Source organism: Globicephala melas, chromosome 9, assembly GCF_963455315.2.
Source record: "Globicephala melas chromosome 9, mGloMel1.2, whole genome shotgun sequence".
Lineage (NCBI taxonomy): Eukaryota > Metazoa > Chordata > Mammalia > Artiodactyla > Delphinidae > Globicephala > Globicephala melas.
The window spans coordinates 95,716,094-95,732,987 of record NC_083322.1 but is presented as its reverse complement, the minus strand read 5'-3'; the positions used below and the strand labels follow the sequence as shown (position 1 = coordinate 95,732,987).

At 55.9% G+C, this 16,894-nt stretch overlaps 1 protein-coding gene across 5 annotated transcripts; it reads left to right on the top strand.

Annotated features, from left to right (window-relative positions):
* The first annotated feature begins 8,935 nt into the window (after positions 1–8,935).
* On the top strand, positions 8,936–16,796 carry POLD2 (DNA polymerase delta 2, accessory subunit). Of its 5 annotated transcripts, none has more exons than XM_030871205.2 (11): positions 8,936–9,052; positions 10,351–10,624; positions 13,425–13,546; positions 13,736–13,859; positions 14,147–14,261; positions 14,407–14,605; positions 14,875–14,955; positions 15,107–15,264; positions 15,469–15,596; positions 16,075–16,176; positions 16,532–16,796. In XM_030871205.2, exons 1-11 carry the CDS (start codon positions 8,936–8,938, stop codon positions 16,690–16,692), a joined length of 1,581 nt encoding a protein of 526 aa, XP_030727065.2. In that variant the 3' UTR covers positions 16,693–16,796. The 5 variants fall into 5 exon arrangements, with proteins under 5 accessions (XP_030727065.2, XP_060160846.1, XP_030727061.2 ...); XM_060304863.1 differs by having other exon boundaries at positions 9,028–9,052; positions 10,172–10,624; XM_030871201.3 differs by lacking the exon at positions 8,936–9,052 and adding an exon at positions 9,167–9,532.
* The last annotated feature ends 98 nt before the right edge of the window (positions 16,797–16,894 follow it).

Below are 16,894 nucleotides of genomic sequence, written 5' to 3'. Positions count from 1 at the left end.
CTCCCCTTCCTTAGAGCATTTCCTTTAGAAAACTTGTAAGTTCTTTCTGTGTGTGTGTGTGTGTGTGTGTGTGTGTGTGTGTGTGTGTAAATCTGTTTAAAAGCTAAATCAGCCTCTTGCCAGTTTGACAACGCTGGACCGTCTCCCAAGAACCTGGGGGCATCTCTCTGGAGAGAGGTTGCACCCCCCTCGCCCAGATGCCCTGTGTGGTAGGAGCTTGATTTCCATGGCCCGGCTTGCAAGCCTGCTTCCAGTTGTAAAGAGATGAGAAGTTTGCTCTTCCTCCAGATAAAGGCAGTTAGCAAACGCAGGTGGCCCCCTCAGTCCCAGTGGGGCAGGGCGGGGTGGGCGGCGGGTGAGCTGTGTGACAGACAGTGCTGCCAGGCCTCTCACTCAGGACTGGTTTCTGTTTCTCTTGAGGACGAGGACAGATGGGTTGAACTGGCATGAAAGGGGCGAGACTACTTCCTGCTCTGCCATCTCTGTGATGAGCAGAGTCCTGGCTTCGTGCTTATTCAGTAACGCATCTGTCTTCTTTCTTGTGACTTTGGTGGAGAGGTTTTCTGGGTTGGCAGGAGATGTTCTTTGAATTATCACCCCAGCTTCGCCTGAAGCTCCATCCCACCGGAGCCTCAGCCTCGCTGGAGCGGGTGGGGAGTGGGGGATGGGAGGGTGGGGACAGAGTGGCCTCACCGGGCTGGCCAGGTGTGCAGCGCATGGTCAGGGTGGATCCAGGCCCCTGTTCGCTGTATTTTCTAATTTTATCCTGAGACTGTGCAGCCCCCAGCCCGGGCCCCAGTCCCTGCCCTGCCTCCACCCCATCTCAGAGGCAGGGCTCACATTCTTTCTTTAGCCATTTTGACACCACTGATAAAGTTAGAGACAGCCTTTTTTATCAGTTCTGCCCTGGCATGAGAAATCTGCGATCCGTCTGCTTCTCCAGAAGATGTGGCCTGTCCAGAGAATTAGCCAACAGGGTCTGATAGCTGTCACTCTCCCCATAGCCCACCTCGCCCACCCTCTGGTCCAGGCCCTCTCCCAGCAGGCTGAGAGGTCCAGTTCCCCAGTTTGGGTGACTGAGTTGATCCGAGAGATCTCAGTGTTGGTGCTTTGCTCTGATTTCACTGCAGCAACGATGCAGTTACACTGGAAAGACTAGTAAATAATAGGTCTACATACACTTGCCTCTTTGCAGTGAGCCTTCTAGACTCTTCTGGCCTGAAAGGCCAGGAATGTGGAGATGCAGAGGGAGGCACCGTGCTCGGGGAGGGCTTCTCCGCGGCAAAGGAGCAGGCCTGGGAGTCAGGGGGCCACACTCATCGTGTAGGTGAGTGACCTTGAACGACCCCTGCTCCCTCTCTGGGACTCGGTTTCCTCATCTGTGAAGGAGAGGCAGGGCTGGATGTGAACAGCACCTGATGCTTGTTGAGCACTCCTGCACCAGGCACTGTGGAGTTACCTTCCAGGGCCACACGTGGCAGACTCCTCATTGCCAGCCTCTAGCCCCAGAGTAAAGTCTACACTTCTCAGCCTCCTTGCCAATAGGTGTGACCCAGTGGATATCAGTTTTGCCCTTAAGAGACAGATGTGTGCCCTTCTTTACCTCCCCTCCTGGCATACGACCCCCAGGGCTGTTGTGGGGGGGGCGTGAGCTGGACCCAGCTGGGTCCCTGACACTTGGGGGCACCCCACGACAGCTAGACCTCCTGTCCACAAGAAGAGAAATAAAATTCTATGTAATCGGGCTTCCCTGGTGGCGCAGTGGTTAAGAGTCCGCCTGCCAATGCAGGGGACACGGGTTCGATCCCTGGTCCCGGAAGGTCCCACATGCCGCGGAGCAGCTAAGCCCGTGCGCCACAACTACTGAGCCTCTGCTCTAGAGCCCGCGAGCCAAAACTACTGAGCATACGTGCCATCACTACTGAAGCCCATGCGCCTAGAGCCCGTGCTCTGCAACAAGAGAAGCCACCACAATGAGAAGCCCCCGCACCGCAACAAAGAGTAGCCCCCGCTCGCCACAACTAGAGAAAGCCCACGCGCAGCAACGAAGACCCAACACAGCCAAAAATAAATAAATAAATTTATAAAAAAAGAAAAAAACACTTCTATGTGATCGAAGCCCTATTATTTGGAGTTTTTTTATACTTATAGCAGAACCTAGTCCTAACCAACACAGTATGGCCATTATCCCCGCCTCAGCGGCAAGGAAACTGAGGCACCCCATGGTTAAGCAAACTTTTCAGAGCCACACACAGCCCGGAGGTGGCACAGCCAAGTTTGAATCTGCTGTCGATCTTTGTGCGGACTGATCCCAGAGCAGAGCATGTGGCACTAAGGCTATAAGTTTGGGTCTTCCTCTCCAGGACAACAAACTGGCCACAGGTGGCCCCAGAGAGCCCATGGACGGGCTGAGTCCTCACACGTGGAGGCCCCCCACATACACCCAGGGGCTGAAAATGAAAACATGTGAATTATTGATATATACCTCTTAACAGCACTCACCCACACCCTGCCAGCCTCTTCTGAGATCAGCCCAGAGTAAGCCCCCTGTGACAGACACTAGTTTTAGTTCAGGACCACCGGGCATATCCACAGGACGGGGGCCACTGCAGCACTTGATTTTGTTTTTCTGATTCAATGTGCAGCTGGAGGAACGTGCAGATGTCTTGGGGGTGGGCTGGTACCCCAGACAGTTAATGGGTGCTGTCTGCACAGGTGACCTGACAGTTTCCTAGCAGCAAGGAGGGGGGATGGGAGGTGGTGAGGGCCTTAAAAGGGTGGCAAGCTGGAGGAGTTGTCGTCTGTTTTGAGGTGACAGAGCCCCTGCGAGCCACATCTCGTCTGCATACCACAGTGGGGCAATCACCATAGTCAAGGCTTTCTGTGTGTCAAGTTCATGCAGAGCTGCTCCATGAGGAGGCCAAGTCTGTTTCTCCACCCTGGAACCTGGGCTGGCCCACGGCTTGGTGGCCTCAAGCAGCCTGTGGTTCTGTCCTCACTTCCTTGGAACGGGAGGTCATTGTGCAAGGCAGAGCCCAGAATAAAGGTCACATGAGAGAGAGCCCTGGCCCTCGGCCATCCCACCCAAGGCTGGACTTGGAACCGAGACTGTTGGACCCCTAGCTGCTGTCAAATGGCCATGTCCAACCTCAGGCAGGAAGAGACAACGAGCTGTCGGGGCACCCACTGCACCACAAGAAATAGGAAATTGTTGCTTTAAGTCAGTAAGACTTGGGATGGTTTGTTTTGCTGTCATAGATAAGAGGAGGAGGAAATAATGTCAAGGAGAAGGAAATTTTCCCCTCTCCCCTCGTGAGTTCTTGTGGCTGGACCAATAATAAAGTTGAACAAGACCAGTTAACAGGAGACAAAGAAACACATTTTAATTCCTGCACATGGAGGTCTCATGGGAATGGGACCTAAGAAGCCACCAAAGCAGGCAGCTTTTATACTTTTTAGACAAAGAAACCAATTTGGGAGGAGTTGACGGCATGAAGAAACTGAGATTTTGAGGGCTTAATTGGGGAAGAATCTAAACAGAATTTGGGTTTGGGGTTGTAAATTTAAAAAGTCACAAGGTGTGTTCATACAGGCTTCTCACCCCAATTTCCCGTCTCTAGCAATAAGGGTGTCCTCCCCCCTCCAGGCGTAGGGAGCCCTTTCGCAAGAGAGGTGATTTCCTGCTTTCAGGGAGACAGAAAGGAGGCTCAGGGTGTCCCTCCTGCATTGGTCATTTCTTAAGTAACTTTAATTCAAAATAATCAATATGCCATTGTGGCCTATTATGGGATGGCCCACCCTGAGTCCCAACAGTAGCACTGCCAAAACTTTAAGAACGATGAACTGACAATTGAGATTCTTTCCTTCATTTTGACCTTTGGTTACAGGAAACAAGGCCCACTCCAACTGGCTCACGGCTCACTGGTACCCCAGGCACCCATGGTTTTTGGTTAGAGACTTACTGAGACTAGCTCCTCTGATGGAGGACACAGGGCATGGAGATGCTGAGAGTGCAGGCTGGAGGGAGCTGAGCCAGAAGGTGCTGGAACAGCTCTGGTGGTCATCAGGGCTGTGCCCGCCCCCTCACAGGTCCCACATGTGGCCTTCTGGCCTCCTTGGGCTTCAGGCCCCAGCACAGGTACCACCTCCCTAGGAAGCCATCTCCCGACACAGGTCTGGGCCATGCTCCACTTAGGGCTTGTCCAGCCCACCCTTAGGTCAGCCCAGCTTCCCGGCTTCAGCGACACAAGCTTAGAGACATGCGTCATCCCATCCCTAGCACCAAGCCTGGCCTGTAGCAGGTGCTCAGGGAATGTCTCGCAAATGATTATAGCGATATTATGAATGTCCCGACTCCTGGAGCCTGAGACCGGGAAGCTTTGTAGGTTCTGTGGGTCCGTGGGGTCTGCGGTTTCTCTCCAGCAGGCCTTCGGCCACAGGAGACAGCACGGAGGAAAGGGGCAGGAGCTGTGGCTGCGGGGAAAAGGGGGAGCTCTTCTCCCACTGTCCCCTCCAGCTCTGCTGCCCGCTGCCCTTCAGTGCCCGTCTGCGCTACCCCAGGGGTCTGGAACAGCCTCTGACCTCCACCTGCCAGCTCGCCTTGGCCCTGCCCCCGCCCACAGGATGCTCTGCTGACGCGCACAGCCACCCAGCTCCAAAATAGAGCCTTACCATCCCTGCCCGCCCCGTTCTGCCGTCAGCAACACCTCCACCATCCTCCCCCGACCCGCTCCTTAACTCTCACCCCTACAAGGGTGAGAGTTTGTCCTCCTCCCACCCCTACAAGGCTGCCCTCCCCAGCACCTCCCCAGGTGCCCTGGTCAGCCCAGCTCCAGCCTGATTGTCCTGCCCCCTCTGACTCCCGCTGCTGGCCTGACCTGACCCCCGACACCCTCCCTGCGAATGTCCACAGCTTTCTGCTTCCACAGTGCAAGGAGTTGCCTTGCAGTGGACAGGGGTCATTCTCCCGGCTCAGTGCCTGTCCGCTTTCTAATAGCACTGATTCCCATGGGGAATTACTTCTCTCAGAACGTGTGTGGCTCTGATGGGGGTAGTTCCTGGTAACCAACCCTACAGAGGCGAGGGGCTCAGACCTCATCTACACAGCGGGCAGCAGGCACTTGGGCCAGCCAGCTGGACCACCTTACCCAGACTGTTTCATGAGTGAGTAATCTTAGGGCAGAGGGAACCCTGGGGGCTGGCATCAGATCAGAGAACTCCAGACAGGAGATGACTGCTGTGCTCCCAGCTTCACGGCCCTCCTGTGCTTTCCATCTGTTCCCAAACCCAGTCCTCCAACCTCCCACCAATGCTGTGTCTCCCTGATACTGATATCCAACTAATCAACTACCTTTGTTTTGTTTTTTTTTAATTTTATTTATTTTTTTATTTGGCTGGGTGGGTCTTTGTTGCTGCGCGTGGGCTTTCTCTAGTTGTGGCGAGCGGAGGCTACTCTTAGTTCCAGTGCACAGGTTTCTCACTTGTAGTGGCTTCTCTTGTTGCAGAGCACGGGCTCTAGGTGCACGGGCTTCAGTAGTTGTGGCATGCGGGCTCAGTAGTTGTGGCTCGTGGGCTCTAGAGCGCAGGCTCAGTAGTTGTGGCGCACGGGCTTAGTTGCCCCGCGGCATGCGGGACCCTCCCGGACCGGGGCATGAACCCACGTCCCCCACACCGGCAGGCGGACCCCCAACCACTGCGCCACCAGGGAAGCCCGAACTCTTGTGTATTCTTAGTGGGAATGTAAAATGGTACAGCTGCTGTGGAAAACAGAATGATGGTTCCTCAAAAAATTAAACATAGAAATACCATTTAATCCAGCAATTCTATTTCTGGGTATATGGCAACAAGAATTGAAAGCAGGGCCTCAAACAGATATTTGTACACCCACGTTCTCAGCAGCATTGTTCACAATAGCCAAAAGATGAAAACAACCCAAATCGGTATCCATCAGTGGATGAATAAACAAAATGTGTTCTATACATACACTGGATTATTGTTTGTCCATAAAAAGGGATGAAATTCTGATACATTCTGCAACATGGATGTACACTGAAGATATTTTAATGGAAATAAGCCATATACAAAAGGACAGATATTGTATAATTCCATTTATATGAGATACCTAGAATAGGCAAATTCACAGAGACATAGATTAGAGGTTACCAGGGGCTAGGGTAGGGGGAATGGAGAGTTATCGTTTAGTGGATACACAGATTCAGTTGGGGATCATGAAAAACATCTGGAGATGGACAGTAGTGATGGTTGCACGGCAATGTGAATATACTTAATACCAATGAACTGTACACTTTATAATGGTTAAAACGGTCAATCTTATGTTATATATATTTTACCACAATAAAAATTTTTTTTTAATAAAACCACATTAGTGAGCATCATTGAAGGCCCTCTCCCTGTAATGCCATTCCACCCAGCCGTTGTTTTCAATGGAAACTAGTACTTATTTGAGGGACCCAATCCCAAAGACACCACTTCAGCCTTTTGGGACCCCTCTGCTCTTTTATATACCTACATACTTCATTTAAGAACATGTTTGGGGCTTCCCTGGTGGTGCAGTGGTTGAGAATCTGCCTGCCAATGCAGGGGACACAGGTTCGAGCCCTGGTCTGGGAAGATCCCACATGCCGCGGAGCAACTGGGCCCGTGAGCCACAGCTGCTGAGCCTGCGTGTCTGGAGCCTGTGCTCCGCAACAAGAGAGGCCGCGATAGTGAGAAGCCCATGCACCGCGATGAAGAGTGGCCCCCGCTAGCCGCAACTAGAGAAAGCCCTCGCACAGAAACGAAGACCCAACACAGCCAAAAATAAATAAATAAATTTATAAAAATAAAAAAAAAAAGAACATGTTTGGGCGACTTCCCTGGTGGTCCAGTGGTCAGGACTCTGTGCTTCCAATGCAGGGGGTGTGGGTTTGATCCCTGGTTGGGGAATTAGGATCCCGCATGCCACACAGTGCTGCCAAAGAACAAACAAACAAACAAACAAAACATGTTTCATTTCATGTTCAGAAAATCCAAAGTGGGGAAAACAAATTAGGGGTTCCTTTTCTAAAATAAAATAAGAAGTTAGCAATTGCTGGTCCTGGTTCAGTACTGTGCCCCTCCTTCTTATCACAAAACCAGATTTCTCAGAAACCCAACCTTCCACCCCCCGCCCCCATCCCTGCCAGACTTCCCCTACATCTCTGCCAGATCTGATCTCATCATCACCCTTGGCTGCCAGGGAGGCTGGGAAAATCAACACTTAAGCCTTTCCATCCTTGCAGACAGCCAGGGGAAGAGTTAGGGAAGGATGTTCCGCCCATGGAAGCACACCCACTTGTCCGCAGCCCCCCCTTTCCCAGCCACCATCATTCCTACTATGACTGTTGCCTCCAGGTCTGTCCTACACCCCCTCACCTGCCCCAACTGCGTGCCTGACATAGGCCTGCCAGTAGCCGACCTCAGTGGAGAGGCTGCCCAGCTTCATGTCTGAGCAGAAGTATCAGTTCCAGCCCCCGGCTCCCTGGCTGTGTGACCCTGTGCAACTATGAATCTTTCTGTAAAACGGAGATCATAGTACCTGCCTCACAGGGCTATGGTAAGACTCAATAAGATAATGCTCTTGAGACATTTAGCACATTACATGCCCCGCCCCACCCCCACCCCCGAAAAGTGCTCATCTATTCATTCAACAAATACAGGCTGAACTGGGAGTTTCCATGAGTCAGGCACTGTGGTAAGTGAACTAGACTAGCTTTCCGCACATCCTCTGAGGGCAGACTTATCCAATCCAGTCTAATTGGATGTTTGACAAATGTCTGAACGGCAGGGACAAAAGTGAAGTAATGGGCAATTAGATGGGCAGTCCAGCTGACCTGCATATGCAGAGAGCCAGCACACATACAATGGCAGGGCTGAGTCATGCTGCCTCAGAGTGAATCCTAGTTGTTACTCACTAGCCGTGTGACCTCTCAGTGCCTCAGTTTCCTCTTCAAAGGGTTATTGGAGGATTAGCTGAATTTGTATGTGTCAAGAATTTAGAACAGTGTCAGGTCCATAGCAAGGGCTTTTATGTGTTATCCATAACTATTATCTACTTTGTTGAGGAGACAAGACTGGGACTTGAGAAACAGATGCAGAGTGAACCAGCAGAACAGCATGTGCTAAAGAGACTGAATCCCGGCGCTGGTGGCAGTGGAGAGGAAGCGTCATGGGGAAGGGCCACTGGGGCTTGCTTAGGAATTCCAAGCGATGTGGATTGGTGGAGATGTGGAAAAGAGCCCGCACGAAGTGCGGGACGGCACGAGAATTCCTTGGTGGGTAGGAGGAGTGTGGATGACGAGAGGCAGTGAGGACAACAGAGACCAGGAAGTGTTGGGTGGAGGCTGGCAGGGCTGTTGGCCCCGTGCGGAAGGCCTCAGCCAGCCAGTCCGCTTCCCTGACCCTAACTCTAAGTCCTCCCCCACTCTTCTGGAACCCAGTGCCCGGCCCTGTCCTCGGACTTGCGGCAGAGTAATCGCTCCCCTTAGGCGGTGCAACAATCGTCCTCAGCCCTCCCACCGTCCACCGCAGAAGCGGGGACCCAGCGGTGTCCTGGGGTGGCGCAAGGGGCGCCAACTCTAGGGAAGGCGCAGTGACCTCAGGGTCAGGCCTCCGGGAAGGGCCGGGTCGGGGCGTCACGGCGCACACGAGTGCACACTGGTCCCTAAGCTGCAACCCCGCCCCGCGTTTCCCTTGGAATCGGGGGCGTGATCCCGCGCACGCGCAGAGCTCAGGGGCGGGGCGCGCGTCAATGGACGGGGCGGGCGCGGCTGTGGGCGAGCCCTGGGGGGTGGTGATTAGCATGGTGGAGCGCGCTGTCATTGGCGGGATGCAGCATGGGCGGGGCGAGGCTCGCGGAGTGGCGGGAGGAGGTGCGCGGCGGCGGGCGGTCCCCGCGATGATGAGCATGGTGGAGCACGCAGTGATTGGCGAGATGCCTCTGTGGGCGGGGCAAGGCGCGCGGATTGGCGGGAGATGGCGCGCGGCTGTGGGCGGGGCCGCGGCGTGCGGCGAGGTGAGTGGGGTCTCGCTTCCCCAGGCCGCGTGGATGCTTGGGGGGGGGCTGGCTCTTTGGGGGGGCTGGCTCTTTGGGTGTCCTCGCGTGGGGGCGGGTTAACAGGCATCTCGCGAGGGAGGTCTGAGCAGGCTCTGTGCTGTACTCCCCCAGACGGCCCCAGGTTGCGGGCCGGGGCCGTGGCCTGGGGATTCAGGCCGCGAGACTCCTTCGAGACTGCGGCCAGAGCGCTGCCGCCGCTCTACACTTTGGGGTAGATAGTTGATTCAGATACCGTCCCAGCCCAGAGCTGTTCTGTAGGGCAGAATTCAAGCCACCTAATAGCTGTGCTAAAAAGGCGGGAGGAAGAAATCGGTTTTAGTGCCACGTCTTTTTTAACCCATTCCATGCAAACTATTATCATCCCTGTACGCATGTAAAGAAATGACTGAGCTGCTCCACGCACTGATCTTGGAACCTGCTGTGGATCTGACGCCTACAGTACGTCTCAGTGGGGCTCCGGGCTGCTTCTGGAAAGTGGGCTCAGGTGCTGATGCCTCTGCTCTCCTGGAGCTTTTATTCTAGTCAGAGGAGGCAGACAATAAACTTAAAATGTATTGTCTGTTGGAAGATAAATGCCATGGAAAACAATAAACATTGGAGGAGCAGAAGTGCCAGGGGAGGGTTGCAGGTGGAGAAGGTGAGGTTTGAGCAGACCTGAGGGACCTGAGGGAGAAGAGCAGGCCTCCTGGTGGGGGGACAGGAGGGCAGGACCAGTGGGGCAGATCTCATAGGCTACTGTAGGGACTGGGGGTTTTATTCCGTGAAATGGGGAACCTTTGGAGGGTTTCGAGCAGAGAAGTGACTGATTTATGTTTTGTTTTATTTATATTTTTAATCATAGGCTAATTATTTTATGGTAGGCTTGTGTAATAATAAGGTTGGCCTCATGCCTTGAGATGGGGCAGGTGCCAGGGAGCTGGATGGAGGCAGATGAGAAATTCCATTTGGGACATGGAATTTGAGACCTTGATCATTGTCTAGGTTGAGGTGTGGAGCAGGCAGTGGACACTTGAGATGGGTTTGGAGAGCGCCAGTGGGAGAAGCATTTCCTAGCTTTCCTCATCTCCCTTTTTGCAGGTTACAGGGGACACTGGTATCCAACCTAGTCGAGTTCCAGGTGCTGTTCTGGCCAGAGTCTGGTGTGCACCACAAGTCTCCCCCACCCTCAGGGCCCTGTGGGTGCGGTGGAGCCACACTAGGGACGCGGCTGCCGCGGAGGTTGCAGGGATTGCAGGACTGCGTTTGTGTCCTTTCAGGGACCACCTCCTCCCTGTCCCGGCCACAGCGGTCTGGACACATCAAGCACGGACATGTTTTCTGAGCAGGCTGCCCAGAGGGCCCACACTCTGCTGTCCCCACCATCAGCCAGCAACGCTACCTTTGCCCGGGTGCCCGTGGTGACTTACACCAACTCCTCGCAGCCCTTCCGGCTGGGGGAGCGCAACTTTAGCCGGCAGTATGCCCACATTTATGCCACCCGCCTCATCCAGATGAGGCCCTTCCTGGTGAGCCGGGCCCAGCAGCGCTGGGGTAAGTAATGAGTTTGGGGAAGTGCTTCTGGGTTTGTTGGGCACGGATCTCCAGACCCTTGGGGTCGTCTGTCTTTCCTAATCAAGTGGCCTGGGCAGTGCAGGCCTTTTTCTTTTTTTTCCCCATTTCTTCCTTGGTGATCTTTCCTGCTTTTAAGTTATTCTTGATGAAGTAGGACCCCCACCACCTTCAACTTTTGGGTGATGCCCCATCACCTCATTGTTACTATTTATAAGAGTGGCTTTCTGGGACTTCCCTGGTGGTCCAGTGGTTCAGACTCCTCGCTTCCAATGCAGGGGTCATGGGTTCGATCCCTGGTTGGGGAACTGCTATCCCACATGCCTCGTGGTGCAGCCAAAAAAAAAAAAAAAATTACGAAAAAAAAAAGGGTAGCTTTCCACGTAGTTTTCATTTCATGTGTTATGTCTTTAAACTGAAATTTTGTGGGTGAGACCGTGTCTTATTCATTTTTATTGCGCCCCCCACCCCCACCCCGCCGCCCAGCACCAGGCTTGCTGGGTTTCAGCCCAGGTTGCACATTGGAACCACTGGGAAAGCTTTGGCGAGCACTGGCTCCCAGGCCTGTCCCATCCCACCAGGTCAGCTGGATTGACTCCGGTTTTATTATACGCAGCCAGGAGAACACTTGACCCGATCTCCTAGCTACATCCTCATGTTAGAGATGTTTTCTGTTTTCCTTACTGCAGGCAAAAGTGTTATTCACCTTTTCTCTGCCAGGGTCTCCTTCCTCTGGTTCCCAATGCCTTTCTCTCACTTTCCTTGAAGTCCTCGAGGACACCCTCCTCGAGCCTAAGGTCAATGTCATCTTTTAGATTCTTTACAGCAGCATCTGCTGTGGTACCAGGTTTCTCTTCTTTTTTTTTTTTTTTTTCTCTTCTTTTTTTTTTAATTAATTTTTATTGGAGTCTAGTTGCTTTACAATGTTGTGTTAGTTTCTACTGCACAGCAAAGTGAATCAGTTACACGTATATACATATCCCCGCCAGGTTTCTCTTCTAACAAAGCTGCCCAGTGACAGAAAGCAGCCATTTTATTCTGTTCACAGAGTGGGGCCCATGATGAATGGGGCCTTGGCTGGGTGACTGACAGTAGGCAGCATCGTTCACACCCCATGTGGCTTCTCTGCGTGGCCAGGCTTCCTCCCCAGAGCTCAGTCCATCTCAGAATTCACCTCTCTCCACTCACAAGTTTCCTGAACACCTCAAGCCCTTTCTTACCTTTGGCTCTCCCTGCGCCTGGCACGCTCTGTCCCCGGCACACTCTGTCCCCAGGCTTCCTTCACAACCTCAGCTGAAACATCCTGTGCTTCGAGAGGCCGCCTGGGCCAGCAGGGCCTTCTCCGTTCGCAGCACTTGTCCCAGCGGCAGATCCCGCCTTTCCTGCTCTTGCCTCTCCGTCTGCGCCGGAAGCTCAGTGAGGGCAAGGATGGGCCTTCGGGTTCACTCTCGGTGCTGGCGCCTGGCCTGGCGCCCACACTCCGCCCGGATGGACAGATGTCCCGCCCTCAGCACAGGGCTGTGTGGTTCTACCTGGTGCTCAGACATGCACACTGGATCTCAGCTGGGTAGCCTTGGGCGTGTTCCTTAATCTCTCTGTGCCTCAGTTTCCTCAGCCAGGTGGTGGGGTAATAATATCTCCACTGGCGTGTTGTCGGGGGTGGAAGAATTCCAAGCGCAGGGCTTGGCACGGCCACCTGGGGCTGAGTGAGGGCTCGGTGGACATTGTGGCTTTGGCATCTGTTGTCTCTCGTGGCGTCTGGCATTTCTATCCAGTGCCGGCGCCCTCCTTATTTTGAAGCACTCCCCCTCGCTCCCCAGGGCGTGGACCTGTGGGATGTTCTTGGTTATTCCGGGGCAGGAGGGATACGTGCTGGAGTCACCGGGCTAAGGAACGGGCTGGTCCCAAGTCCACATTATCCCATCCCCTCCTGTTAGCGTTTTCTCCAGGCTTGGGGTCTGTACTAACAAACCCTCAGGCCTGCTGGGACGTGGTTCCTCCCTCCTGCCCACCCGAGTGACCCCTGCATACCACCCCTCTCCCACGCCCGTCTTCCTGCCCGTCCCTAACGCTTCCTGTGTGCTGTTCTCTCGGATCCCAGGCCCTCTGGTGACTCCACAGGGAGCAGAATGGGGCGGGTGGGGATATGAAGTTTGGATTTGGGGTATCTCTGTTTTCAGATGACGAGGCATTTGTGGGGCGGATGAAAGAATCCAAACTCTCAAAAGAGACTGTAATATTGTTAGGGCAGGGCTGTGTTGAGACTTGGCATACCTCCTTCTAAGGATCAGCGTTATAATTTAGGTATAAGTGAAGAAACTCTGCATTAGCTTCCCGTGGCCGTTGTAATAAACAACAGAGCCGCAAACTGAGTGCCTTCAAACAACAGAAGTCCATTCTCTCCCAGTTCTGGAGGCCAGGGCTCCAAGATGCAGGTGTCGGCAGGGCCGCGTTCCCTCCAGTCCTTCCTTGCCTCTTCCAGCTTCTGGTGGCTGCCCCGGCACTGCTGGGCCCGCGGCTGCCTCCCTCCCGTCTCTGCCCCATCTTCACGTCGCCTTCTCTGCATGTCTGCCTCTCTTGTGAGAACGCTTGGCATACAGAGCGCAGGCACATTCAGAGTCCCTCTGTCCCCCTGGGGCCAAGCGATCCTTTAGGTCTAAGGGGTCCTTGCATTTGACGTTCTCTCCCTCCTCGTGGAGGCCAGGGCCCCAGGGCCGCGGTGCTCCGTGGCCGTGAGGGGGTGGAGGGGGCTCGTCTCTGAGCTCAGACCCTCATGCCGCAGGCAATGGAGTCCTGATTAAGAAGCTGTGTGAGCTGCAGCCTGGGGAGAAGTGCTGTGTGGTAGGGACCCTCTTCAAGGCCATGCTGCTGCAGCCGTCCATCCTGCGGGAGGTCAGCGAAGAGGTGAGGACCCCACGGGCTGCCCCCAGAATACTTCCCTGGGGGCACTGATGGGACCACCTGCCTTGCATCCTGGGAATCAGGGCTGGGCCTCTGCCCATGGAGGAGGGGGCTGCAGGGCCATCTCACTGACGTGGCACCGGAGCCAGAGTGGGCTCTGGCCCCATGACCACTCCCATCTTTGAATTCCAGCACAACCTGCTCCCCCAGCCTCCTCGGAGCAAATACATCCACGCAGACGATGAACTGATCTTGGAAGATGAATTGCAGCGTATCAAACTGGCGGGTGCCATCGACGTGGCAAAGCTGGTCACAGGTGGGGAGGGGGGAGGGGGTGGCCCGCACCTCTGGGTGCTGGCGAACACCTGCATTTTTCTTGCAGCCATGGGTTTGGGTTCAGGTGGTGGGTGAGACCCAGGTAGGGGTCAGTTCTTCCCACCTCCGCCCGGAGGCACTTGACTCTAGGAAGCAGATGCCCAGTCCTGAGTCCTCAGTGAGAACTCACCAGCAGAGGAGAGCTGCTGGTTTTGTCATCTGGGTGCCTGGAAGGGGGTGGTAGCCCCTTGGGCCCCCCCTCCTGGGCCTGACCCTGCTGCTCCCCAGGGACGGTCCTGGCTGTGCTGGGCTCTGCAGGAGACGATGGGAAGTTCCTGGTGGAGGACCACTGCTTTGCAGGGCTTGCTCCCCAGAAGCCCACACGCCCCCTCGACACGGCCAGGTGAGGAGCAGGGGCCCGGGTCCGGTCAGTGGTCCGGGGGAGTCACATTCGCTGGCCCCTGCTCCCCTGTGATGGTGACAGAGCCCCACCAGGAGCTCCACGCAGCCCTCCCAGCACCCACGAAGACCCCGACTTCTTCCGGCAGGTTTGTGCTGCTGGTGTCCGGCCTGGGCCTGGGTGGAGGCGGGGGCGAGAGCCTGCTGGGCACCCAGCTGCTGGTGGACGTGGTGACGGGGCAGCTTGGGGATGAAGGGGAGCAGTGCAGCGCCGCCCACGTCTCCCGGGTCATCCTCGCTGGGAACCTCCTGAGCCACAACACCCAGAGCAGAGACTCCATCAATAAGGTACGGCACCCACCTGCCTGCGTTCAAGCCCTCCTTCCCCGCGGAGCGTCGGGCACGGGGTCTCGCAGGCCTGGTGACCCAGGAATCTCCTGTCCTCAGGCCCTGCTTTCTGAGGGCGGTGGCGGGGGCCGGAGGCCCGGCAGTCTTACTGTCCCCCTGTGGGTGGGGCTTTGCTCTGCTCTCAGCCCTCCTGGCGGGGGCTCTGGGTATGGCTTTGATGTAAGCCTCACTTGGGGGCTGATCGCCTGTGTATGGGCTTCTCCCCCCAGGCCAAGTACTTAACCAAGAAAACCCAGGCAGCCAGCGTGGAGGCTGTCAAGATGCTGGACGAGATCCTCCTGCAGCTGAGCGTGAGTGAGCTGGGGGCAGGCCACTGCTCGGGATCGGGGTCTCTGGCACTGCAGTTGGGCACTGGAAGGTGGGCTGGGGAAGGTGGACTCCAGTGGGGTGCGTATGGAGGGAGCTGGGCCCTGCGAGCTCCCCTGCCCCTGTGCCCTCCAGGCTTCCGTGCCCGTGGACGTGATGCCAGGCGAATTTGACCCAACAAACTACACGCTCCCCCAGCAGCCCCTGCACCCCTGCATGTTCCCACTGGCCACTGCCTACTCCACGCTCCAGCTGGTCACCAACCCCTACCAGGCCACCATCGACGGAGTCAGGTAGCCCCACTCCAGGCTGACCCCTGGCCTTCTGCCTCGGTGGCACCAGGAGGGGAGGGTTGGGCCCAGGGCTGTGGAGGGCCCACCTGGAGTCGGGCTCGGGACTCCCTGTGAGGGTGCCAGGTGAGCTCTGGGCCGGCAGCCGTGGGAGGAGTGCAGACGGTGGCCCCCCCAGGGTGGGGTCAGCCGAGCCCTGCCTTGCAGATTCCTGGGGACGTCGGGACAGAACGTGAGTGACATCTTCCGGTACAGCAGCATGGAGGACCACTTGGAGATCCTGGAGTGGACCCTGCAAGTCCGTCACGTCAGCCCTACAGCCCCTGACACCCTAGGTACTGGGACTCAGACACGTGGTGTGGAGCAAAGTGCCGGGGAAGGCCAAAGGGGCTCCTGTCATGCTCGGAGGGTTCCCAGCCTGGATTTGCACCCACCAGCCTAGCCGTGACCTGTCTAAGGAAAAGCCCCAAAGCTTGGTTTGTCTTGGGAGCTACTGTGGAATCTTACGTCTGTTCGTGGCCAAGGCCCTGCTTAGGGCTGGGAGCACAGTGGGAGCTAGGGCCGGTCAGGGCACTGCACCCTGGCCCGGTGCCCACCCAGAAGGGCGAAGGCGGCAGCGGTAGAGCATACTGCCCTGCCTCTGGGGCCACGCAGCAGTGTGTGGAGATGTTTTTGTTGTGGCAGCTGCCACAGGGTCACGTGTGTGAGATGGCACTCCGCATCCGACACGGGACAGCCCTACCCGAGATGTGTAGGTGTCTCCGCGCTGCGGCTGAGAAGCCCCACTCTCAGCTGTGGGTCCTCCTTCTCCAGGTTGTTACCCTTTCTACAACACCGACCCGTTCATCTTTCTGGAGTGCCCTCACGTCTATTTTTGTGGCAACACCCTCAGCTTTGGCTCCAAAATCATCCGAGGTAAGTTTTGTCTTCTGGGGGGTCCCAGGCCTGGGCTGACGCGGGTGACACGCTCTCAGCTGGGGCCAAGGCTCACAGAGAAAGCCTGTGTTGGAGTGTCCAGGCGCCCATGGGTGGACAGCCCAGGCTCTGCAGGGACTGAAATTGTCCCCACCAGAGCTCATTCTGGTCAGTGTGGCTTTAGCCTTGGACCTTTATGGGGTCCTTGGCCCTTTTCGTTTCTGGTCTCAAGGAGCTTCTGTGGTCCACGCTCCCATGGTGCTGATGGGGGGGCTCCTGTTCACTTCTGGTGACTTCCCTTTGAGACGGGCCTCACCCAGAACCTAAGGCGCGCCCCCACGTGGCTTCTTTGCAGGCCCCGAGGACCAGACAGTGTTGCTGGTGGCTGTTCCGGACTTTAGCACCACACAGACCGCCTGTCTGGTGAACCTGCGCAGCCTGGCATGCCAGCCCATCAGCTTCTCAGGCTTTGGGGCGGAGGAGGAGGACCTGGGAGGCCTGGATCTGGGCCCCTGACTCACAAAGGCGGCCTTGTCTGGAGAGGCCCCCGCTATTCCTTCCCTGTGGCGTCAGCACCACGGCAGCTTTGCCTTTGTAAATAAAGCCTGAGTGTTTACTGGTGTTGAGCTGGGCAGACCTGGTGGCGGGCCAGGGCACTCCTGTGGAGGGAGCCTCCCTCCTCCTCCCCTCTCCCAGCTGGTCAGGATGGCAAGCGGTC